This window comes from Lutjanus erythropterus, chromosome 10 (genome assembly GCF_056507025.1).
Source record: "Lutjanus erythropterus isolate fLutEry1 chromosome 10, fLutEry1.hap2, whole genome shotgun sequence".
Classification (NCBI taxonomy): domain Eukaryota; kingdom Metazoa; phylum Chordata; class Actinopteri; order Lutjaniformes; family Lutjanidae; genus Lutjanus; species Lutjanus erythropterus.
In genome coordinates this window covers 26,039,465-26,066,878 of record NC_139326.1, presented here as the reverse complement: position 1 = coordinate 26,066,878, position 27,414 = coordinate 26,039,465, and the positions used below count along the sequence as shown (strand labels likewise).

General features: G+C 39.2%; 1 protein-coding gene across 2 annotated transcripts in view; it reads left to right on the top strand.

The window, feature by feature from the left end:
- Positions 1–27,414, top strand: part of unc5ca (unc-5 netrin receptor Ca) — a 258,799-nt gene that overhangs the window by 209,113 nt on the left and 22,272 nt on the right. Inside the window, exons 8-10 of one of the 2 annotated variants that reach the window (XM_084728797.1) lie at positions 5,084–5,140; positions 17,466–17,657; positions 25,284–25,501. In XM_084728797.1, coding sequence (XP_084584923.1) covers positions 5,084–5,140; positions 17,466–17,657; positions 25,284–25,501 — 467 coding nt within the window. The remainder of the gene's footprint in view (positions 1–5,083; positions 5,141–17,465; positions 17,658–25,283; positions 25,502–27,414) is intronic. The other variant, XM_084728798.1, reaches the window with a different exon arrangement.

Here is a 27,414-nt window from a genome sequence, read left to right as displayed (position 1 = left end):
TGAGCATGTTACGTCTGCACCACGGTTTTGATCCATTCCCCAGACTGTGGCTACATGTACAACCAGCAGCGTTTCAGAAGCATTTTTGCAGCAGAGCGTTTTAACCTCCTCTTTCCTTCCTTCTATTGCTTCCACCATGGATAAGTAGGCTACGTACCTAAATTGTTTCTTTTTTGTCTGTTTTAATGATCACGAATCAGTACAAGGTTCCTTTTTTTATTTGAAAAAGAACCGGATTCTCAGCTTTTTCTGTGTCTGACTTCCAGCCTGCTTGATCTGCTCTGTGCAGATCGAAGCAGCATCTGTCAAAAAAAGACTCAGTGTGTTTTTGAAACAGAGCCTTAGAAAATGCATTAGAAAATGTAACGTAACATAATGTAACTTGTACAACATTAACCACATGTTTATAGTGACATAACATCTGGTGCACCTGACACTGCTGGAAATCTACACTGGTCATATATGTCGCTTTGGTAGTAATAGAAAATCAACCTATTCTGGTATTTGGTAACTGGATGTGTTGAAAATATACTTAAAATGACATACATTGGTCTTGTTCAAAATTGATTTTACGATCCTATTTTTTTGAGGGTTTGAGCTTTTATGTCAGTTACTTTTACATATACTTTATGGTTCTATGATACATCTGTCTGATCATGTCATATGTAGGCAGTGTTGTCGGTCTTTAACTGTGTTTCATCACTGTATATGGTGACTACGAACTCTTAAAAATAGATTTTTAATCTCAGTGAGGAGTTTCTGGTCCAGTAAAGGTTAGATAAATGATATGGCAAGAAGCATGCAGTCAAAATTTCTGTTTAGGAGAAACAGATCAGTGAGCTCAAAGCCTTCAGCAAAGTGATTGTGTGAGGACTTTCTTTGTGCAGCCTGAGGGAAGTGGATTGTAGTGGTGATTTAATAGATGGTCTATGTCATGAGCAATAGAATAATATTATATAATCCTTTGAAAAGCTTTGCCTGTAGGCACATTATTGACAGAATGTACTGTATACTGTATGCAGACCCCCCTCCCTTCACACAGTGTATTATATACCGTTTCTCTGGTACATCCAGAGGATTCCCTGAGGCCGGTGAGGTATGGCCACAGAATCTGGGATAAAACCTACAGTAGAGAGGTATAGATTTAGGCTCATTTCCCCTGATTGATTTTCTGTCTTTAAAATAACTCTACAGACGTGGTTTTATGTCAGCACTAATGTTTCAGCTGTTTCCTGTAGCATTTACAGGAATCCATGAGCTGTGTGTGTGTGTGTGTGTGTGTGTGTGTGTGTGTGTGTGTGTGTGTGTGTGTGTGTGTGTGTGTGTGTGTGTGTGTGTGTGTGTGGTTGTTAGAGGTGGTTTTTGCATGCACAGCATATTATAGGTAGAGTATTTGAAAAGCTTGAAGTTATTCTTCTATCATTGTTCTGTTTGGTTTATGTCTGTTATATCTTTTATATGTGGTCTTCACACATAATGCGGTTGGTTTGTTAGATGATGTACACTAATATTTTTGAGTTGTTTTGAATCAGTAAAGCACAAAAAATAAAAAACTTGTAGAAAACTATGGAAGCTAAGAACGGCCATACTTGCTACTATTTTTCACTGTCAACTGTCAGTTAAATATTTTGTTATTTTGTGCTTACACTTGTTTTCTTGTGAGTGGCTTCACCGTCACTCTGGACAGTAATCAGTCTGCCACTCAGCCTCTCATGCTCGCTGCTGTTACACTCTCACTGTAGTACACTTCTCTGACCAGCTGGTAGTCTGCAGTCTAGTCATCCAGACTAAATCCAAAACACTCGTAGGACAGAGGCTTTTTTTTTTTTTTCTAATTAGTTCTGTATCCCCTTGACACCATGTGTTGCCATGTTTACTCACTTGTTTACTCATGATAACAGGTTGATTATAAATTATAAATTAACCTATTAACATAAGAAAATAAAATTTGTTATCTCGAGATAATGGAATAATTAACTTACGATCTTGAGTTAACAGTATTAAACAAAATTGCAAGTATGTCATTCTCGGCTTCCATAGAAAGATTTTAACTTGAAATTAAATGCATTGTTTATGTTTCATGTGTATTTTCCATTTTAAAGCTGCTACATTGATCCTGGAGAAAGATAGTTGATTGTTGAGTCTCAGTCCCAGGTCGTCAGATACTAGGGTTTTGTGTCGGTGGCTCGATCCAAGTTTTGGTATTTAATGAGCAGGATGAGTAGACTCACAAGTCAGACTCTGAACGCTTTGCTCAGTAGGGATTTAGAACAATTTCCCAGCTTTTGTTGCTAAAACTGAGTGAAAACAATTTGAAACTCCAAAGTCTTTAGGGTGATGTTTCATACTGGGGCAGCGACATGCAGAAGTTGTGTTCTTACCACTGCAGAGAACACAGGGATAGTGTTGTGTTTGGCAAGGCGTGTCCTTGAAAAAATGTAATGGGCATAGATTTTTTTTTTTTAGCGGCTGTTCTCGCCACTGTTCAAACAACTATTTCACATTTAGAAATCCCCGGGCGATCAGTAGGCGGCAAGGTCTGTGATTGCCTGGTATCGTGAGACTAGGGAATGAGACGGTTAGAGACAACAATCAACTATGTTTCTCCAGAATCGCTTAAAGCAACGTCAAACTTCAGACTCCATCTAATGAAAAAAAAGTACATCAGTGGTTAGTTGGTAGTTTAAAGGGTCATGAATGAACTGATAACGCTCTGTCAATGTGTGGAGGGGGAGTTAATGTTTTAGATAGTGCTCTGTAATTGACTTTGTGCTCAAAAAGCACTTCACTCTACTATCCCTCTTTCTCTTTTTCTAGTTCTCTCTCCACCAACACCTCCCGCCTCTCTATTCATCTCCTCCACCGTCTCTCACTGCCCTTTTTCTAAAGTTGTCCTGTTAAATCCTGAGAGGTAGAAATCCATTTGACCTCACTTCTGCCCCGCGTGGAGTGCCTCCTCTCTTTTTTTGTGTGTGTTTATGTGTTTATCTGAGAGTTATATCAGTTTGAGCCTGTATATGTGTGTGTCTGTCTGTGTGTCTTCTTGTGACAGAAGTTGTAGGTCTTTAAGTTTTTTTTTTTTTAGAGTTGTTTGTGTTGTTTTATATCTTTTGGCCTGTTGACATTTTTCTGACACATTGATCAGGATTCTTGGAGCAGATTCACTCAGAGCTTCACTGTGTCATCCTTAAGAGCATGACATTTCACTCACTACCTACTCTGTGTGTTTGTGTGTGTGTGTGTGTGTGTGTGTGTGTGTGTGTGTGTGTGTGTGTGTGTGTGTGTGTGTGTGTGTGTGTGCGCGCCATGTCTGTGCGCTACATAACTGAACCTCTAGAGCAAATACAGTCTGCTGTGTGGTCTGTAAAACCACAGTAATCACTGGAGATACAGATGTTATGTAACTTCAGTGTTTGGATAGAACATTGAATCGTGTTTGTGTTGTATTATACAAACGATCAGCAGTGTCAGCAGGTATACAGCACAGCGTCAAACACGCAATCTCCCCATTGAAAGCTCCATTCTTCCCGCTTTTGTTTCTTCTCATTGTGGCTTCTAATCGCTTCACTTTGTCGTATTGTTTCCTGCACTGCTTGTTAGCCGTTTTCTGCTCCCTTTTCTTAAATGTTTTGTCCTCATCTGCGCTATCTTTTCTTTGCATAACGCTTGTGTCGGCTCCTACTGAATCATTTACACTTCATTTTTTACTGTCATCATTGTTTCCATATTTGTTTGAACAGTTGTGTTATAATTGGAACATGATTAATCTCTGTCATGGCATGGTGCTTCTACTATCATCACTGATTCAGACATTAATCAGCGTGACATTTGTTGGATGCAGGCGTGTAAATTCAGTCATTTGCTAAGTCATTTATTACAAGAATCAAAAATCTGATAAAAAAAAAGGCTCTGAAACATGCAATAATACTCCATAATAACCATCATTAATAAATGGTAAATTGATTGTTCATTAAAGTTAAGTTGTTTGTAGTTTTTTCACTGATAGCAAACAATGAAATTCTAATTAATTCTGTTAAATAATTATTAATAATGCTGTAATTCGCTATTTTATTATTACATTTTTTCATATAAAATAATTAGGTTATAAATCATATATCATGTCAAAGCATGATTTTTTTCCCAAACCTAAGAATTTTTGTTTCCTAAACCTAAAGTTGTTGTGACTGTATTTTGAAAGTAGGGTACCTCCAGCATCACAGTTTAAAGCGTAGGACCTCTGACCAAGCTGCCTCATTTGATGTGTTGGGAGTGAGAATGTGTTTTCTATAAACATTATTTGGATGACCATTATAAAGTTACTACTGATATTTAAAATACTTTACATTTGCTTAATAAATGGTTACAAAGAGTCTATTAATATTTTTTGACTGTTTGCTAACAGTAAAATTATGGTTATTATTAAGTTTTTCCAAACAGGATAATTCATGCTAATAACCACCATGAATTCTGGTCTAAAATTCCTGAGCGATGTAGCCCAGCCCTGGCTGCATAGCTAAAGAGAAATTACCCATCAGGCTTGTGCTCGAGTGCTACTGTATGTTTATATTTGCACGTCACCCCACTTAACCTTGTCAGGGTTTCTTGCCCTTTGCTGCCGAATCAGTGTGTCTTGTACATCCAGCTGGTCTGGCAAGAAGCTTTTAAGCGCACCATGTTGCTGTGTTGCCTTTATCAATTATACACCAGCACTTCAATTATACATAAGTACATCAGCAGTTCATCTGTGTCATAGACCTTCTGTCTGCCGCAACTAAGTGGACCACTCAGCATGACACAGCAGTAACTTTCTTACAGACATTAGGCGTTCTCAAATTATCGTCTTTCTAATTTTTTCCTTCCGACCTTTTGATATCGATTTGTGGATTGAGACAACTAAACTTTAAATAGGATGGTAGAAAAGCAACAACGACGCAAAGAAAGACCCAGACTTTGGCATTTTATGTGTTGGTGTCCTGTCATGTTTATTCCATTTTATTTGACTTGTTTGTTTTGATTTTGATTGTTGTGTTCCTCTCCTTTCCTCCATCCATTCCACCATCCCCTTCTTTTTTCCTGTCCCAAGGTTCATTTTTTCAGAAGTCCACTGAGCCCAAAGAAAACAGTGATTTGGGAATCCCATGTAAGTTGATGTTTTATGTTTTATCATCATCCACTTTCCTTTTGTCTTGCTCATCTTAGTGTTTCCTTCTTTCTTTGATTTAGCGTTGACATTTGGCTCATGCTTTGTGTTTTGTCGTTTTGAGTTACTCAGTGAGAGTTTTGCTCTTGTCTTAAGATGTGTTCCCTTGATGCCGAAATCTTTTTGCTGTGCCGATCAAACAAAAGTCTTCAAACAGTAGCTTCACTGTTTCTAAAACTTCATTCTGCTCTCAGACAAAGGAAGTCATGGTCGATTAATCATTTACACTTGTGCTTGTATGATGGAAGTAAGAATTTGCAAGGCTTACATAGTACATACTCTTATTAAATTATTTACTGCAAGGTGAATGTTTCTATAAAGTGAACACTGCACAACTCAAAATGATCTTACGTGTAGTTGGCTTTCCATGGCATGTTGCTTTTGCTTAAAGAGGTACTGCGCAACATGTTTTTTTGAGCTGTAAATTCAATTCTATTCCTATGATGAAACACCTTGATGCTGGTGTTAAAATTGACATTTCTTAATAAATTTACAAAAATCCACATCTGAAAAGGGCTAAAAAAAATTCAATTCCTGTTTCAAATCATCCTGAACCTTGCAGGGCCAATGCTGAGACTGAGTCAACTTTTTGGGACTGCTCTATTTCAAAAGATTTATAATTGGAGAAAAACATGAACATTAACATACACACAGGAGAGTCTCTATTATGACAAAATAACAGGGGGGTTTAATCGTGAAGGATTTATAGGGCCTTCACATTTCTACCGATCAGAGCTGAAGCTGATAAATAGCCATGATTCTGCAGAGTCATTTGACCTGGGACTGAACCCTGACTGTACACTTTCCCGTTGCAGACAGGCCTACTAAGTGGCTGTTCTGTACCCTGACGACCTGACGGCATTTTTCATAATAATGTACTAGGTGGGGTTAGGTGGAGACCTGGGGGTGCAGTTACACTCAGGGAAAACAGAAAGACATCACACAAATAGAACGGAAATATCATAAATTTTGTTTTACAGGTAATGCCTAGAAGCATAATAATAGTTTTTTTTATATTTTACTTGTCCTGCAGAGGAGGTCTACTAAAATATAATCAGTCTTCCATCATTTAAAATGTAGTGCAGGATCCCAGAGTTGTCTTGAAAATGAATGCAGCATAGTGGTGACAGATTCCTTTAATTAACTTGATTCTTTCTTTCTTCCTGTCTGATAGCAGCGAATCGATTCAGCACCAGTTCACTTGATTCGCAATTTGTGAGTTTGTTGCAGCTGTGGTCATTTTGGAGACGCGCCAGTCAGCTTTGGATTATAGCCAAAGTAGGCAATTTGCCTTAGTTCTGAACACTTGCTTTGTGTTTACAAGCGTATTGGCTCACTTAGAACTCAGTGGAGCGCGGTCCAACTTTGGACACTGAACTGAGTGAAATTTTGACTCGGTTATACCAATTTGACCCATTCTCTTTTGAAGTTTCTTCCAGGGTGAATGATTGATATGTCAAGTCAGACCATTTCTTATGCATCATTTGCAAAAGAGAAAAATTATTAAGAGGATGGCACACCACCTGGCAAGGGCAATACTTCTTTGGGAGGCATGAATGTGACTTAATGAGTAATAAACAGGGTTGGAAAGAGAAAGAGAGGTGCTCTCCTCACCCACCTCTTTCTTTCCATCTCTTTTACTGCTACTGTTGGCTCCTCAGAGTGACATAATGAGAGAGATTTACTACAAACTGTGAGAAATCCAGGAATTGAAAGGTGCAAGAGGGAAAGGACCTCCGCCATTTTTTATTAGCACGCTTTTTACTTTCTCTCATTGCAGGAGCTCTCGTTTTATCTTCAAAGCAATCTATGAAGTGTCTGTGATGTGTCCTAATGACTCTCGTTTAGGGTTTTCTGAAGCAGTTTCATCATCCCGGTGTGTTTTTGTATGACTGGTCCCAGTCAGACAAAGATACAGAGAGAACTAGAGATGAAATAGAGGCAGTCATTGCTCATTTAACAGATTGTCACTCTGGTTTTAATATTTAAAAAAAAAAAAACAGTCAGTAACATGAGCACTGGGAAGTTGCATGAGTGGCTTTGAGACTCACTAATCACTAAGCTAGTCCTGTATTCTCAGAGTATGACTACTGATAGAAATGTCATGTTGTAATTATATCTATATCGACACTTTGCCTGATTCTTCCTGTTTATAGCTTCATTGGCTTTATGCTTAAAGGACCAATATGTAAGAATAGTTGGATTTAAAACATTCAAAAATAAATTATCAACAAGTTTGCTACATTACACAAGCTTGCTTAGCTTTTTTTAGTCTAATAAATAAACACAATGAACTCATAAAATGTTAAAAAGGGAAATATTCTTATACTTGTTGTCCTCATTAAAGAGAAAGTTACCACCATACGCCTTCTGAAATCAAGTTTCTCTCAATTGCTGAACTAAAAATCTTAAATGCCTTGATAACTCAACTTAAAACACAGCTCATTCGACTTAAAAGAAACAAAATAAAACTTGCCAAACCCACCTTTGTTAGTCTTTCCACCGTTATAACAATCACCAGTTCTGGTTTGGTTGAGTTAGATGTGAAAATATTCTTGCTCCCTGCTGCCTCTCCGATGCCCGACCTCCCTCTCGCTCCTCTCCCGGTCACTCCGTTACCTGCTGAGGGTGATGCTAGAGGCATAAACACCAACACTCCCCCAGCGCTCCAGTTTTGCAGCCCCGGCGTAGGTAGGCTTCTAGATGACGGCAGAGTCAGCTAATTGGATTGCTACTAGCTGCATTGTTGAGTGAGTTAACTACCTAACAGCAGCAGCTAGCGGTTACGCTGATGATATGCTGCCCTCTATTTGTCGGGATTATGAATGCGACAGGTGGCCAAAATCTTACATATTGTTCCTTCAATGTGGCTGATTTACATCTAGGCTCAAGCTCAGTTATACTGCATTTCATCATCAGCACATGTCCAAGAGGGACTGTCAACAGTGTGAGCATGTCCACCTATGCAGATGCCTAATGTAGTATAGACATAACTGTGGCGCATCTGCTGTCCATGTCCTTCTCAGTTTTCGAGTGTATGAGGGCCTTAAGTGAGACCACCTCTATATCCATTTTTCACCATCCAGTAGCAGCAATCAGAGTCTGCAACCACAGCTGTCATTTAAAGGGGTAATGCGGAAGATTTCTACTGCACCATTTCGTTTCATTCCTACAAATACTGTTTGGGAATATTACCTCCATACCATCCAGTTTTAAGACAGTGTCCATTTTCTCCTGAGAGCTGAATGCAGACAAGAGGGAAATGATTGCGGTCTTCTCACAGTCTTTAACACACCTTGACCATAACAAGGACTGTGTGGGTCAGTCACACCTCAGGACAAGTCTCATTAGAGTCAGTCATTGTGGTCACATTGTGGTCAGAGTCGACTGCTTCATTAAGTGAGGAGCATACTATGGTTCATACCGTGCGTGAAGGCAGAAAACTTTTGCCCTCGGGCCGAAAAGGCAAATGACAAAGCAGCATTTTGTCATTTGCACTTGTACTCTAATTTGTTGACGTGTCTCTTTTTGCAGAATGTGACACAGCTGTTTGTGTCAGTTACAGATCAGCTTAGCTTGAGGCGATGAGAAGGGTGGGAGGTGGCTGAGCTGGAGATTTGTGTGGAGGGAGACAGCTTCTGCCAGTATTTTATGATTCATATTTGTGGCCGGCAGACAGTGAAAGAGGTCATAATGTTCCTTTCAGTTGGATAAAAGAACTTGCATTGAAAGGCTTTCACTCAGTTTATTTGTTAAATAGCTACAATTGCACTGTATTACAGGGCTGTTACACAGCCCATGAGATCTAATGACTTTATGCACAGAGCTGTTTGTACTCATAGAAATACACCTTCTGGCTTTAGTGACTCCAAAGTGGCTCCATATTTTATTTCCTGGCACCAACAACTGTCAAGTTTTTTTTTTTTCCATCCTAACTATAGAGGATAAGGACGGCTCGCTGTCTCTCTCCGACTGCGTCTCTTCCGTTCATCCCTGCCAGTTACTTAGAGCGGATGTGCCTGCCAGGAGTGCAGTATGGGTGGTGTTTGCATGTTTGTGCCAAGCAAGATCAAAAAGGCAGTTGAATGAGTTTCAAGTAGTGATTGTCCACAGCTCTGCTTTGGATGCAGATCACAGAGAAGATAGAGACGAGCTAAGCTGAGTTATCCTTGCTTCCCCCTCCTTTAAATCCTCTCCGTGGCAGATTGGATGGACTCTGAGAATGACAAAAAGCTCAGCCAATCAATAGACAGCGATCCATGCCGACTGGGGGTGAGCTGGGGCTTCTGTTCCGCTAGCCCATGTGTGTAATCAACTGCGTGTGAGAGGGAGTGTGTGTGTGTGTGCGTATCATGTCTAAAATTTCCTGAGCCCCCAAATGTTTACTAGTCACACACATTGGCACACACACATGGTTACCAACTGTATGGGACTAAATTCCCAGATTCTTCTTTTTTTTTTTTTCGATAAAGTTTTGCCAATTACAATGCCCATTATTTCTGTACCCAGTGAGGCACAGCATCAGTCAGTACACACGCACACACACACTCACTCAGACTGTACACTCCAAACAAACTGAATTTGGCGTCTGCACAGTAAACACTGGCAAAATAATTTTGGTTTCAGAACCAAAAACCGTTTGGCTTTGATCACACAGACAGACACAACACAAACACACTATTCAATCCTGCAGTTAGGTAACATTGTTGTGCAAAACTATGACAAATTGCAATGAATTCTTGCCATGAAAAGAAGAAAAGATGGTATGTTGTTAAAAACATAACAGATTTCCTACCAGCCCTGAGCTCATACCAGTGTTCTGAAAAGCTACTTTAAAAGCATAGCTTTGCAATCTACCAATTACTTCACACTTGAAGAAGTTGGTCTACAGCACAACTACCCCAGGGAGAAATCTAGTTTGATTAACTGAAGCTACCTAGAAAAATTTGTTCAAACTACTTTGTAAAAGAGGATTGAATTGACAATGTACATATGGTACAAAATTGTTCCAAAATATGATTTAAAAAAGTTTATTGCAAAAAGTTTACTATTGTTCACAGATCATTCACAAGCCAGAAAATGAGATACCACACTATTTATGGGGAACGCTTTGTTTTGAGAACAGTGTCCATCAGCTAATAGAGAAGCCCTGGAAAAATAAAAATAAAACATCATTCCTTTCCTTTTATGGCCCAAAATGTTTTCTAATTTCAGTTTTAATTACACAAAAATGGCCAAAAAGTAATATATAGATTTATACTTGAAGCATTATGCAAATATGAATTTAGCTGAAATACCAACAAGCTGCTGCAAAACATAAAAACAACTAGTTAAACTGTATGTAGTTCACTACTCCCTAACACTGACCAACAGACTCTCAAAGGCAAATTGTAAGATTTCTTACTGGACCAAAAATCTATTTACAAATTTTAATATTTTAGGTTATGATCTCAGTCCATCAAAGACTAATATTAAAGCTGGGGTAGGCAGTTTATTTTTGGCATCATTGGGTAAAAGTCCCATAATAACCTTGAAATATAATGTAATTCAAGAGGTGTAAAAGAAAACTTGATTTCTGCTTCTCCTCTTGGTTCTGTTTTCAGGCTTTAGAAAATCTTGCCCGATCTAGACCAACCACAGGGCAGGAAAATAGTTGTTTGATGAGTCTCATCACCAAAATGTCAGTATTTCACAACCTGGGTATGAGACCCAACAATCAAGCCACAAATCCAAAGAGTCAGATTTTTGTTGACCTGGGAATTAGACTCAACAATCAACTGCGTTTCTCCAAAATCACTTCCTGCAGCTTTTGATACTATATGTGTCTTTCACACATACATGTAGACTGGAAACACTCCAAAATGTGTGACAAAAGATGTTGACCTGCAGATATCAAGTAAAAAAAAGGAGACTGTCATCGCTACATCTCACCTGGGCTGTTATAGAAACTATGATAGACAAGTGCTTATGGGAGTGCTGATGTTATCCAAAGGGCAGTGTCTCACACACACACACACACACACACACACACACACTACTGTCCTCTTGTCAGCTCTCTGGAAATTGTCTAAATTAAATTCTGATAGATCATTAAGATTATTTTCAAGTTTTTTCATGATGCCTGTGTACATGTGTTTCTATTTTCTGCATTTGTTCACCACTGTGTGCGTATATGAAAGTGTTCTGACCTTTACAACAGAACATTGTCCCTCCTATAGAGAGCTGTCAGATAGTTCTTGCTGCAACATCACAGCCACAGCGTTTATTCAATCCCTGTCTGGTGTGTCCACTGAAAGGCACATACTTTTAATCTAAATCCAATTTAGCCAGGCTTGCAGGTAAACGCTTCAGACATGAAACTGCTTGTCAGGTACAAAGGATTAAAAGCACTGGAGATTGTTGACTTGTGGATAAAAGTTAATGTGGATGTGTGTCTGCCTCTGCCAATATGAGTGTCAGCGCTCGCATGGGTGCTCGTAAAAATGAACATAGGTTCGTGTACCTCTCGGTACTTAGTCAGACTGTGCTCCCTCCTCATTCTATCACTGCCGATTTTGTCATTTTGGCTTCACAGAGCACAGCCTCGGGCCATGCTTAGATACGCACAGAGGTCCAAACACATTATTCATTCATCTGGGTTTGGTCAAAAGTGCACACCCACATTCAGTCCCCTTTTTCAGTCCCCATCTTGTCAGAAAAAGACAGCCTATTATGCAAGGCTGTCTGACAGTAAAAGAACATCAGAGTTAAAGAATAGGCAGTTTTCAAAGCGGCAGTTGGCGTTTTACACAAGAGAAAAAGTAGACATATATGCAGACAGGTCTTGAGAGTTATAGAAAAGCTACTGTAAATTGTTGCCTTGTAAAATATTATGTTCAGGCAAAATTATTACAAAATGTGGATGTTATTACCAACACATGCCCATACTTACATGACCAATGCCAATCACTCCCAAAATAACATATATAACTGGTGGAAAGTAGCAGCAGTGACAGGCCTGAAGGGCCACAACTGCATTATGCAAGTCATGTGACATTACATACATGGTTTATGTTGTAAATCAGTCACTGGTTGTTCAGATGTAGGCACAAAAACTACTTTGTTAGGTCAAAATAACATGAATCATAAGATGGAAGGCGTGTGATGGAATTCACATCCATAATGAAACTTAAGTTACTCAAAACTTTAATCAACCCTCCATTTACCTGACGTCTCACACAGGACTCGAACTCTGGTCTCTTCAATGAAAGTTTGTGAAAGTCAGTGAAAGTGAAAGTCTTGTGTTTGGTTATGGAATAAGCTGGTTGTCCATCCAACCAACCATGCAGGATGGGCTGTTTATTACATAATAGGTTGAAAAATGTATTACATTTTGATGAATTCTTACATAATGTGTTGTTACAGGTAGCCAGAATGAAGGCATTTTTAAGATGAAGCTCAAGTGAGAAATCAGTCACAATAATCACTTGTTTGCAGTAAATGATTGGTTCAATAATGTGTGTTCTTTTCTCTTTGCAGTACATTAATTGCACTATAGGATATCAATAACAAATAAATGACCATGTTGTTACTGCTGCTCGAGCACCGTTTGTAAACGAATAATTTGCTTCATTTGCCATCGTCTATATTGTGATGCTTACTTGTAAGTGACAGTGGAAATTTAAGGGGGGAAAAGAAGAAGTTAATGGGGGAAAAAGTGAATATTTAAAGAGAAAAGGAAAATATTTGGTACCCTGCAATTATATGTAGGTTACTCAGGCAGGTGGAGGCTCTAATGGGACACGTTGTTTCATTCATCTACAAATCAAACAGATGGAGACACAGAGACAGTGGGAGTCTGAGGGAGAGGTGAGAGATATGGAGGAAGAGAAAGATCTGAGAGAGATGGGATATAAACTGATAGACAGTCAAGAAAGGATGTCTAAGCCCACTGGTATAAGACATGCTACACTCTGTACACACACACACACACACACACACACACACACACACACACACACACACACACACACACATACACACAGATATCAAGAACACAGCAGGCCATAGCCTAGTTAACTTACCCCAAAGTGTCCCAGAACACTTTATAGGAAAATAGGATTGGAAAAAGCAAGTTTAGAAGTAATATTTTTTGTGGCTGCCTGGCACCCCACTTTTCTGAAGTTGTAGACCTTCAAGTTAAAGTAGAAACAAGATAAAGATTCCCTAAATAGATGAGGATGATGATGATCATAATTAAGATCAGGGAGTTGGTACTTAAGAGGATTATCCAATTCTATTCCCCCTTGGCAAGTGCAAGGACCTTGATAACAGGGCAACTTTGTGCAGCAGTGTAGTTGGGGCGTTGGGGATTTTACAGCAATCTTTTTAACATCATCAAAAGGAAATTGGTAACTGCGTTTGACAAAACCCATAGGGGTTCAACTTTGGAGATTTAAAGGTGGTCTTTAAGTTTGAGTTAAATGTGATGAACAGATATTTGGCAGTGATTTTCAGCTGCTTTAACAACCCCCCACGGTGTCACGAAGTTTTGTGAAAAGAGTGCAAACTTTTGACACAGATGAGGAGTTTGTTCATATAAGTTATATGAATGTGTTGTTTCTTCTGCCACAATCTGGTTTAAGTGACACATTCGACATTTTCACATATTTGAAGTTAAACACAAGATCAACATTAGGTAGTTAAGTCAACTCTGGTTGAGATTAGGACATTACAACAATTTAGTTTAGGACTGGAATTAATGATCATTATTATTATTACTGTACTGATTCATCTGCCAGTTTGTTTGTTCATTTAAAAGGACAATTACATAGTTGCAACACCAGTACATGCACAATTAAAAAGGCATCAACAATAACACAAGAGGTCACAGGAATTATTTCCATTGTGGACCTTGTTTTAATTAGATGGCATGTGTGTGTGCACACATACTTGCATGTAGTGGCAAATAAAAGAACAAACAACATCAATAAACAAAAATAATTACATTAAGCATAAGCATGAATTATTTTGACAATAGAGTAAAATACCCACTTCCTTTTATACTAAAAGTGGTTCATTAAGTGAGCTACATACAACCCTGCCAACGCAACTGTCTAAAAGCCAGTGATTCAGTTGAGCCTGAAACGTGACTGGGTTTGTAGTCTGTTTTGTGCTATTGGGAAAATTATTCCAATCCTGAGCACCCCACTCATTGTTAGCATCATCAGATTTGTTACACTGGACCTGGTTTTGTGCCTTTGAGCCTCACTGACTTTTGAGAAGAAGTTTAATAGGTAATTTGGGGTTACATCATTTGCAATTTTAAAAACCTATACCATCACAGATGCTGACTTTTGAAATTAGTGCTGCTAACAATCTGGATGGTCCTTCTCCTCTGTAACCCAGAGACCACTACGTCCATGATTTCTGAAAGCAGTTTGAAATGTGGACTTGTCAGACCGCAGCACACTTTCCCACTTTGTCAGTCCATCTCAGAAGAGTTTGGGCCTCAGAGAAATCGCCTGCATTTCTGGATGATGTTGATACATGGCTTTCAGTATGCATGGTAAAGTCTTGACCTGCATTTGCAGATGCAGCAACAAACTGTTTGCAGATTACCCTTTCCAGGAACAATGGCTTTCTGGCAAAGACCCTACTTCTGCTGTTTACTTTGCCTACAACTTTTAGTGCCATTCCTGTTCTACTTCCTGTCATCATTCTGACCTGCACTCCCTACATTGATGTCAAATGAGATATTACCTTTGTTAAATAAAATGCCAGATAAAAAAAGGTGAAAAATGCTAATCATGATTTCTCAATTGTTGATTCTTATATGCTAAACACATTAAACTTTTCTGTTTATTGTGCACATATTTGCATTTGCAGTTATTGGTTGAAATGGCTGTTATTTTACAAAATACTGTGTCACAAGGGCTTGACAACAAGCATCATTTGTCTGTTCCTTGGAAACCGTATCCAGAGACATTTGGTGCATAACAATCTGAGACTTAATTATGAGGAACATGCTTCGCCCTCATGTGCGCAGATCCCCAGAGACACTAGAAAGTGGCTCATAGCTCCCTCAAGTGGCAAATGAGTAACTAACACCATCAGGAATGACCCTTCTGCTGTGAATGTGTGTCTGTGTGAATCATGCTTGGGCATATGTGAGCGTGAATGTTTGTGTGTGTGTGTGTGTGTGTGTGTGTGCGCCTCATCAAAGGATTCTTTCATGCATAATCAAGTTCATGCTTTCTGAACTTGTAGTGATGCGACAACAGCAAATCCTTTAGCAAATGACTCAGGCTGTTTGGAGCTAAAAGCCTGTTATCTGCCTCTCAACTTTAAGGGCAGATTAAAAAGGAGCATTCCTATACTTTTCTGTCTTCTTCTTAATAGCTGCAGACAAATCCCCCTCCTACCAGCTACAGAGGACATGATTATACATGGAGTGCTTTAAGTGTGAGACTTCTCCAAAAAGTTTCACAGGGGCTTTCATGTTAAATATCTGGACTTGTTTGTTTTGATGCTTTGAAGTTGAAGTGCATTTCTTTTGCCCTGTTTTCCTCTCATTGGCTGTTATCACTTCTTTTCTCTTTCTCATTCCTTCTTCTCTTCATTCCTGATTTATTGTGCCCTTGTTTCATTCCCTACTCCCCAGTTCTCTCTTTTTATAAGGTTCTTTTATTCTCTTTATTTCATTCCCCTTCCTTCATACAGCAATTTAGTGCAATCAACTAATCTTTTCTTATCAACTTATAGCTAAATATACAAGTTTTATTTATTCTGGTTTATTAAACCTAAAATTTCTAGTATGTATTTTCAGAACACTTCAGAACGGATAAATTTGAGTTCTTCTATGTTGAAACGATGAGTTGAATAAACAGATGGCCTGGTTAGCTCAGTTGGTGCAGCGTGTGGCCCGTGAACTGAGGCTGAGTCCTCTGTTTTGACTCCACCTGACCTGCATCCTTTTGCTGCATGTCATTCCTCCACCCTCTGTCCCCCATTGCTGTTCTATCAAATTTGCCCTGATAAATCAAAGGCATGAAAAGCCCCAAAAAATTTAAAAGTTCTAAACGGACTTCCCAGCATGCATTGTTTGAGAGTTAAAGGTCTCCTGAGACCCTTCTTTTGTTATCATGGGAAGAAAATATAAAAGATGAAAACTTGCTTTGTCTCTCTAATACAGATAAGTCATGATTTCACAATAAATGAAAAAATTGCAAAACACAGCAAAGGTTAGTATTGAATTAGTTAAAATGTAATAAATTCACTAGGAGAAGTTTTACATATTGTCTTTGTGATGATGGTGGAACAAAGCAGCTGCAACAGGAGCAGCTTTTTAAACTGAATTAATGTAAAAGGAGATCACATTTATTTGTAATGTTCATGAGTGTGACTGAAGAGTTGTTGGTTTAACTTAATATCCTATGCTAATTGAACATGTTTTTTCAAGTACAACTGGATTAATGTCAAGTTTAATTGACTCAAAAAGTTATTTGTTTTGAATCATTTCAAAATTACCTCAACTTGCCTTTTCAAATATGGTAAACTTTAAATTTTAATGCAGCCTGGATACTAACATTTTTAAGTTAAAACAAATAGTTTAATTTTACTTCCTCATCATTTCCTCCCCTACGCTCATAATTCGTCTCCTCTCTTTCTCCCCTCATTTCTTCAGTGTGGCTCTTACCTTTTTACCACCAGCATCACCCGTCGGGTAAAATTTTCTTAGTCCCTTCCTCTACTTTAAAATATGGATCATGAATGACAATTCCACCGTTGTTCTCGCTGAAACACCATTAAAGTCTCAGCCAGATTGAAAAAGGATGTTAGGACCCTTGTAAAATAATTAACAGCCTTATTAAGTTTTAAGAGTTGGTGCCGTTTGAAAGGTGTCTCTGTCTCTCTCTACCTCTGTCTAGACAAATGATCATATTACACAAGCTGGAGGGCCATTTGAAAGTTTCATTTGAAATGGAACCTATAGAGATTGTCCTTTGAGTCTGATAGGTGGTCTGAGGTAAAAGTGAAATTGTCAAACACAAATTAAGCGACAGAGAGCCATATTAATTTAATTCGAAGCCTGCATCACATTTCTTCTTGAGTTGGATAAAAACATCTTGCTTTTTTTCTCTGCCACTGCCCTGCTGTTTCATAAGAATTATCTGTAGCTGTTTATTACCTTCTTTTAAGCAGATCTTTTGGGTGGACTTGCTTCATGTTTAATAATAACTCTCTGTCTATAACTGTGTCTTCTCCCTCTTTGTGTCCCCTCCAGCTGCTCCAAGCACAGATGATGTGGCGCTGTACGTGGGCATCGTCATTGCAGTCATTATGTGCCTGGTCATCTCCGTCATCGTGGCGCTCTTTGTCTACCGCAAGACGCACCGCGACTTTGACTCGGACATCATCGACACCTCAGCACTCAATGGAGGCTTCCAGTCCGTTAATATCAAAACAGCCAGATCAGGTATGGGATGTTACAGAAGATGACATTTAATCCAAGGAGACAAGAATACTAGAATATCCTGCCCAAGAAGAAGCAGTGATGCTTTAGCCTGGCATCATCAGACCAATACACAAATGTGTGTTGGTCTGGAATCTCTCTCTTTTCCAAAAGGGATTTATGAATAGGCACAGACCAAAATGCCTCTGTACACAACTGGATAGATGTCCAACACAATCAAATAGACCTCCAGCTAGTCAGAGCAACAAAACATGTGACATAGCATTGAGCAACACATGGAAATTGTGGTGATACTTGGTCCAGTTTCAAGCAGGAAAACAAATGGTGACCCGGTTACAAACTTCCTCGAATTGTAGCTAAACAGTACACTAAAACATCTTTCTGAAAACATTTTGGGTGGGAAATGCAATGACAGTAAAGCAATGCAGTGACAGAATCTTGATTCATATTTGATCAACACTCCCTGGTTGACAGTTTTATCAGAGTTTTGTGAACCTGGTGTATTGCACTCAAAACGTCTGACGTTTGACTTTTCATATCTGGACCGGTGATGCTCCCCTGTCTGTCATCATCATAAATCCACCTCATATAAAATAGTGTTTGTGATTGACCCAACAAGAAACAGGACTGGTGGGAATCTCTCTGATCATTAGGCGGGGCCAGACGTATCTGCCAGATAAATGAGCATGAGCACACAGATTTGTCTGGTCTCACTTAACATCAGCCTGCTGAGACCTTCTGCTAGAAGGTTGTTAGCCACATGCACCTGTAACCACATCCAACAATTATGTCACATTTTCCCTGAGTGCATGTGCACATCACTATGGCAAAGTGAAAAAGTAAACAACCAAAGATTTTTTTAAGGAATGTTAAGTTACCTTTTATATAGTAAATGTAAGATGACTAGTATTGAAAACAGGTCAGGTTTTAAAGTACGTTAGCACCTTTCTAAACATAAGTGAACACATTACTTAAAAAAAAAAGAATGTACTAAGTATAAAATTTTAAGAAAGTGTATAAAATACCACCCAATTACAATAAAGAATGTATAGTGCATGTAATGATTGGCCTTTCACTTCTCCTCCTCCTTTAATATGGTCTTTTATCATGGAGTATGGCAGTGAGACAGGGGGTCTGTCATTCAGTAGTTTATATGCTTCTGCCTGAACAGTCCCCTATATGTTCCATGGAGGACATGCAGGAAGGTCAGAGTGCAGTCTGCAACAAAGCAGCCAAACCACGACTGACAGGGACTGAGACTGTATATGGAGAGTACTCAGGCTGGTGGGATACTTGTTGTGAAGCGGGGACTTGATGGCAAGTGGCTGCCTCTTTGTTACACTCTCTCAAAAAGAAGACTACAGATTGTATGTTGCTCTTAAATTTTGACATTACATAATGTGCAAAATGATAGATAAATAGGTACATGGATGAATAGGTGGACAGATACGTAGAGTCATGGGTGGATACAGAATAACAAATGTGACCATTACTCTCTGGACATAATGGTACCTGCTCTCACTGCTTTGAGGCTTTGATGCTACCATCATTTAGTTTGTTTCCTCAGCCTCTGGCTGTCAATCTTTGCTGGTCTGGATTCATCTCTGTCTCCACCGGAGACCACTCTCCTCCATCAAGGAGTCTCCCTCTGTCATTCTCCTCCTCTGTCTCACTCTTTCTTTCTCCTCCTTCCCCGTCTGCACATTCAGGTCAATCACATATCCTGTTTATCAGCATCCTCCTCTCTTCATCTCCATGTCTCTGTCTTTCCCTCACTGTGTCTCCGTCTGTCCCGTCACAGCGACTCCTGCTTCAACGGATACTCCCTCCCTGTTTGTCTTCCTGTTAAAGTGGAGCCATCTTTTACTCTCTTCTGTCTGTATTGTCGTTTCAAGACAACGAGAAGCACACAGCCACACATGCTTGTATACCCGTGAGCACGCATTCAAAAGCTTACTGGAAATGCCAAGAGTGGATGGGGAATGTGGATGAATCAGATATGAGTCCGCAAGACTGGTGACCAGTTGTTCCACTTAATGTCCCACATTTTGATTGGCTCTAGTTTTGCAAAGTCAAACCACTGCAGAACAGAATCTGTCTTTTATCCAATGGCTGTGAAGAAAGCAGGGGAAGGCTGTCAACACAGGCCTGTGTTTGATGTCAGTCAAACTGCACACACACGTGGGTCAAGTGTAGGTTAACCTGTCAGTGTTTCTTCTGCCTTTGCTACACCCAACAGGAAAAACTCCAAGTCACAAGCTATTCAGATTTAGACAGAAACTACCACAAAGGAAAGGAAATACACCGATGACAAGGACTGGGAAAATACTTATAACTCTCTGGGCTGATCCATAGATCCATTCCTACTGAAACACAAAGATAATTCCCAGACAGATGAGGTAAAAGCAGCTGAAATAACTAGTGTTTACCACACCTTGTAGCACCCTTAATCAGACATATAAACAGACAGTACTAACCTGCAGTCATGGTTTATGCTGCTGAATCAACCAAAGCATCCCGTGGTACAAGCTAATAGGCAGAATTGAAATGTAATTTTTTAAGTCTGATAGACGAATATTTTGTCTAATTTTTTGACAGTGTTTTTGAATGTTCCATTCAGACATACTCTTTACCCTCATTTTCCTAAAATAATGTTTATTATCTCTGCTGGCATAAGGCTGGAGGGGATCATGCAGTAGCTTGCGTGCATGATGACTGGACCTGTCTAATGGACTATCAGCCTAATTATGCACATTCATGACTAGAAATAAATAAATTAAAATAAAAACCTTGAAAAACCTTTGTATGCTTCTGCACCGGCAACAGGTGAACAGAGGCATTATATTCTGGGGTCATCTAATTCTTGTGAGTGCGATATCTCAAGAAAGTCTTCAGGGAATTTCTTCAAATTTGGCACAGTGACAAAATGATTAGATTCTAATAGTAAGTTAATAAGTTCACTGTGACCCCACAAAAGACATAACTCAAAAATTCACACACTAATAGGATACTAGGTGCAGGAGAGTAACTAGTTACTGGTAATCAAAGTCTAAATTAAATGTAACTCTAATCTGTTAGGGTTATTGCTAAAAAAGTATGTACTTAAATTAAAGTTAATCAAACTAATCAAAAAAGTTGGAGATCTGCACTCTACTGAGTGCATTAATCCTCAGAGTTTGTCAACTAGATGACAAAAAAAGACACTTGCCAATCAAAAAAAAGTCAATAAATCTTGCCAAAAAATTCTTAGAATACATGTAGGCAGTAGGCACATACACAAGTGGACATGCACTCATACACTCCCACAGATTTGGATTTAATTCTGTAAATTAGAAGGCTTAAAATAGTTGATGACAAAACCAGTGCTCATGGTACTCATCTTGATAGAGTGTACATGATATTCTCCCTTTGGTCAGCAAGAAATGGCATTGTAGAAAGAGGGTTTCATCAGATTTTGTCTTAATCTGTTTAAGAAAGAACAAATTACAATTCTGTACATCTTAAAATACCCTTCATATACCACATGTAGACTTTCTGTATATTTTTTTATTTTCATATCTATGTCTTGCTGCAAAACAAAGTGAAGTGAAGAATGCTTAAATGCTCCTACATGTGGTTATGTGGTCAGTTGGTTGACAATTAAAATTCACATCATGTTTTACAGTAAAAAACAGGAAAATGAGGTCAGAAAGGATGCAAATTGGTAAACAGCTAGCTCAGTAATTGTGTGTGTGTATGTGCGAGTTCATATGTGCAAGGGTGAATGCCTTCACATGAGCGGAGATCGGGTGACATTTTATCAGTAAAGCATTAGGATGCTTGTCACTCTGCGTTGAGGGACCATCTCCTATTACTATTAATGAAGAATTATGTCCCTGTCTCCTGACTTTCTCTCTCCCCCACAACCCCCTGCCCTCTCTCTCACCCTCTCTCTCTGTCTCTCTCTCACTCCCTCTCTCTGTGTCTCTCTCTCTCACTCTCTCTCTCTCTGTCTCTCTCTCTCTGTGGCTTTCTGTTAGTTGTTAATTAAATTTCAGCAGGGATGATTTGGCAGGAATACCCGCTGGCTTTAAGGGTAAACAGCCTGGTGATAGAGAGAGGAAGAGAGTGATAGGTGACAGATGTGTGTGTGTGTGTGTGTGTGTGTGTGTGTGTGTGTGTGTGTGTGTGTGTGTGTGTGTGTGCGTGCGTGCGTGCGTGCGTGCGTGCGTGCGTGCGTGCGTGCGTGTGTGTGTAGGTGGTGGCGGTGGGGTGATAATGAGGGATTTTAAAATTAGAATGGATGGGCTTGTGAGGGGAACGACAGGATTTCAGGCCATATGCCCAAAAAAAAAAAAATAGAGCCTAGTGCGAACAAATCTGGAATTGTTCTTGGTAGGTAACTGGCCTTAGTGTGATCCCAATCCCAATTAAATCTTGGATATCTGTTGGATTTTCTGACGTGAGAGAGTTGTTTGTGTAGACGTACAGCGCTGTTTGGTGAGGTAAGATGGCTCAACATGGCTAGCTACAAGAGTGACTGAGGGTATTGTTGTATTGGGTTGCTTGGGACCACATTCATTTGATTCACTTTGATAAAGTAAAACCCCATGTAGGATTTACTGTTTGTGAAGATTGCCAAATGTATTATTTTTACAGTCAGTAGAAATTGGATGCTGCATCTTTCCAGTTACCTAAATAAAGTTTGGCTAATATTCTGGCAGGCAGAACAAACTGAGGACAATTCATTGTTGTTATTAAAACATTAGTAGAAGAACATTACTAACTGTAATTCAGTTATGTTTTTTATCAGTAACTGTAAGGGATTACAATTGCATCCATATTGTAATTTAATTACATGTAGTTACATGTAATTACATGTTACAACTTACAAGTAAGTAGTTTCTCTCCAGCCGTGTCCTGTTAGACATTTGTGTGAAATTTTTATTATAATTACCATATGAATTCTTGAGTTATAGCCAAAAACATTTTTTGTGAGGCCACAGAAACCTTTGACCACAAAAATCTAATCAGTTCATCCTTAAGACCAAGTGGCTGTTTACCAATTTCTCATGGCAGTGAGATGGACGGGAAGTTACAGTGACTTTTCACCTTTAACCACCAGAATCTAATCAGTTCATTCGGATGTGAAGCCCTACACTTTTTCAAGTTTTTAAAAAATCTGTGAATCACAGAGGTTGAGAATACAGTCATGAATGTGCACAAAAAATAGACTTATAGGTCCAATAGTATGAAAGATTAGCTGCAGACAAACTCCAGGTCTGTTGGTCATGCCCGCACACACATGTAAGTAACTGTATAGTAATAATTTAACTGCAAAAGGCTTTTAGTTTCTTCATTAGAAGAAGAATTTCCTGCAAAATGTTAATATTTACTCTAAAGAAGACCTCATTAAATACACTGCCTTTACGTCAGCAAGGTTGTGCATGTTTGTGCCAAAAAATGGAGGTAGAACATAGTTGCCTTTTTAATTAAAATCAACATAATGTAAACAGCTCTTCAATTCACACGGATGAGCATAGTGTACTTATTAGCAGTCAGCATGTTTCTGCAGTTGCCCTGTGGCTTACATTAACCTTCCATGATGAGCACTGGAGGTAATCTCAGAGATTTACCTGTCCATCCACAAAGACATCATGTACTGTAATTCTTATATGATGTACTGTATAATGCATGTGTTTGTGGTGTGTGTGTGTGTGTGTGTGTGTTAGCGTGTGCTGCGTAGTGTGTTATATGTGAATGCTTTTGTAGTGCCCATGTTTTACAATGCAGATGTGTTTTTATTTATGACAGTCTGTGTAAGTGGGGCACTTGAGTGTTTACTTGCAGTACATGAAATGTGTCGAGATTCCAGCATTAGCATCAGCTGTGAAAACTCAAAAGAACAGCGTAAAACATCACACAGTCTACAACTAGTAGAATCCACTCAGTGGCCTGAAATTACATCTAACCCAGAGCTGGGGTGAGTTTTGTTTCATTCTCATCTGTGATTCCATTCAGAGCTTCGAAAGTATTTATGAGATACATGGGTTTGCTCAAAGGCAAAAGATGTACCATTTCCACATGGAATATGCGTATATAAACAACTAGAACTATGTTATATGTTTTGCTGAGTTGTGTACTTACATTATCCCACGTTTTATTCAAGGCAATGGTGCTTTGAATTTGGTCGCATGTTGATGGCATGATATCCTCTTTACCCCCTATAGTAGCAATAACTTCCAGATAATCAGATGACCCCCAATATCAGTAATACAGTATTATTTCTGCAACACTATAACAGCAATGTTCACCACACTCATAAAGTTATTTTCTGATATGATTGTTTTGACCATGGATAACAGCACTGGGCTGCACTGTGATTGAATCCCCCTCTTTAACTACGGTATGTATGGGTCATCTAATGGTAAGTTAGCAAGTTAATGTTACATTGGCTAACCTTATTTGCAGCTATTTCATTAAAGTCAAATAAGGTCAAACTTATTTCCTCCTCCGTGAACACCACCTGAGTCACATCAGATAGGTTTTCATCGACAATGGTGCTTGTTCAACAATAAAGATAACAACTCCCATGATGCCACGCTATTTTGCTACTTTGCTACTTTGCTACTTCATAAAACTCTGTGTTTTGTTGTTGCTTAGATTGAGCGATGTGAGATCCCCAGCAGCAGAAATTACAAACAACAAGAGTCAAGAAGGAAAAAGTTAACTAAGTATTCTTTGTCTCACAAATGAAAATGGTTTTGCTGTTCCAGCTTAATGGCTGTCAATTCTTATTCTCCTGTCACCTGTCAAAGACAAACATGATGGTGTGTCTGACTCAAGCGAATGTCAGTGTGCCAGTTTCCTGTAATTGCAATCCTTGTGTCCATAGTGGCCACTGTTTGACAAAAGTCTCGTTTTTAGCTTTTAATAGTACAATTAAAATGATTTAACATCGTCATGTTTTTTTTTTTTTTGTAAATGTGTGCAGCAGGTTTTGTCAGTCAGATTTGGATCGTGACATTGTGAGCATTTTAAAAATAGACAGTAATGTGATTAAAGTGTGACAGCTTCTTTGATTGTGTGGGTGAAGTAAGAGTCGCTGACAGCGTTTTGAAGAGCTTAAAGGATGGCATGAAGCTTTGCTGTTCTGTTATTATACTGTGGAAAGTAAGGTCAGCTTTGAAATCACTGAGTTTGTTTTGAAGATATGCAGATTTAAATATGATCTATTAAACTCATTCTTTGATAGTTTTTTTTAGATGAAGCCTAAGCATCAACCTGATATATCTCTCTCTCTCTATCTGTTACTTTCTCTCTCTGTCTCTGTGCAGCAGTCATGACTAGTCCTTGATCCAGGTCATACCCCTGTGTACTGCAATGTATCATACAGACACTGATACCTTATCAGCAGCCTTGCCTGCTCACATCTTGCTCCCCTTATTCCTGCTCACTGATCTACAGGTTTTTCCAACATTTGTCCCCTACTGCAGCAACCAGTATATAGTTTTACCCTTCATTTTTTCTCAGACACCACGTTTTGTGACCCCCGCCTGCTGAAAAAACGAAAACCTCAGTAGTGTCATTCATGTTGTATTTTCTCTCACTAATTTCCCTTCCTCTGTCTCTTATACTTTATCCCTCTAGCTGATCTACTGACAGCTCCTCCTGACTTGACAAATGCAGCTGCCATGTATCGTGGCCCGGTGTATGCCCTCCACGATGTTTCAGATAAAATCCCAATGACCAACTCTCCTCTGCTAGATCCTCTTCCCAACCTGAAGATCAAAGTCTACAACTCCTCTGGTCTGGTCACACCGCAGGATGACCTCGGAGGTGACTTCACATCCAAGCTGTCTCCTAAGGTAAAATAATAAATGCAACGCTCAATCTATTGCCAGTAATAAGATATAACATGCCATACTTTGTATAAATATAGACAATAACTAGAAATATTTGTTCTTTTACAGCATTAGACTCTTTATTAGACTTAAATTAAATTATTATTATATTAGTTACATCTTATTAGTGTAGTGTAAAATAATGTGCGGCCAAAATGATCTGTATGAACACAGTAGGATTTTGAAATGTCTCCTCCTGAAGTGAGGTTACGCTGCAGAAACATCCTGAGCAGCACTGACATGTGGCAGCTATGTATTCCCAGTCACATAAATACAAAACCAAACACCATTAGTATACATGCAGCTCAGTGTCCCAGTTTCCTCCCTCTGCTCTGTCAACTACATGGCATGCATACCAGAGTCACTTGTCACAAACACAGATGAAACTGCTCAGTTTCAGCGCGGCACCTGTCCTGAGGCAGTACGAGAGCTGAACTCACTGTCTTTGAGCTCTGCGGATCAGATTTTGATGATTTGTTCTCCTCTTAACATGTATGTTTTGTTAATTTTGGCCTTTTGAACCTCCCCTGTGTCAAACGACTGACCTTGCCTCGCTAATTTGAGGATCTTTTCTGCTTGTGTTTCTAGTCTTGCGTCTGCTTTTAACACACTGAAGCCAGTTCTTGTGAGCTTTGCGTGATGTAGGAGTAAACTGCTGAATGTTAAGTCCTTATTTTGCATCTCACAGTGGACACTTCGGCAAGGAAATGCAAAGCAGGTCATATTTTACCACTTACCCTAAGGTGGTTTCATAGGTCTACTGTAAAACCGCCCTCTTCTCATAGACTGCCAGCTCAGCCCTATGGCAGCGCTCCGAGGCAGATCCAGATCTTCCCTGTAGCATTGTAGTTAATGGTTGCCAAGAAATCATGAGAAAAAAAATTAAACCATCTTGATGAATGCACTACAACTCTAGTGGAAAACAGAACATTAACACATTGCACTAATCATCCAGGCAAAAGTAAAACTACAGTGACCCATTCAACCAGAGATTGGCCTTGCAGACTTGAACGTCTCTGGACCTCCATGAACGTTTGGTTTCATTAGAATAAATTTTTACAGTACTTGACATCAGCTCAGTGATTTTCTGCATATGTTCCCTTCTTTCAGCCTCCATAGTGCATGGGCACGGCTTTCTTTTATGCATAAGTGTACAATACCCAGTAGGTGTAATAGGAAAACATGAGTAAGCATGCTAATGTAACAGAGACAACCCTGATATGGGGATCATTATCACTAACCTCTCCACTGCAATTTATATTACAGTCCCAAGGATTTTACTCATTGTTTGCCATAAGTGTCATGCATCCATTCATAGGTGCAATAGCATTAATGTAAATAAGGTGTGATTTCTAAGGTTAATGCATTAAAACTGCATTTCTCAGCCAAACCAGGCATTGATTCATCAGTGTGTTTTATTATCACCACAAAACCTGTTTTATACCGACTGCTGACTCCTCACTCCTCGTAACCAGCTGGTAGGGGCCACAGGTCATCAACAACTGTTCAGCTAAAAACAACAACCTTGGTTTATTTACTATTCTGCTATTTGTTGTGGCTCAAAACTGAGATTCATAGAAAAAGTTTTGTTTCATCATAAACTGGAGCATTTGCAGAATTACATACCTGCTATCCTCTAAAGTGAGACATAATCCAAGATGATGTTGGATTGTTTTGTGAGCTTCTCCGCCATCTCGCTATACATCTGCATAGTCATCCTACTGGAGCTTTCAAGGTCCACTAGTAAATTAGATGCAAGATGAAGACGTCATCAACTGTAACTCACTTAATTCCTTCCAACTTCCACTGGAACGTGCGTTGTGTTAGGTTATGCCCTGTAAATCTAACTTTCTTATTATCATGATTCTCACTGCTGT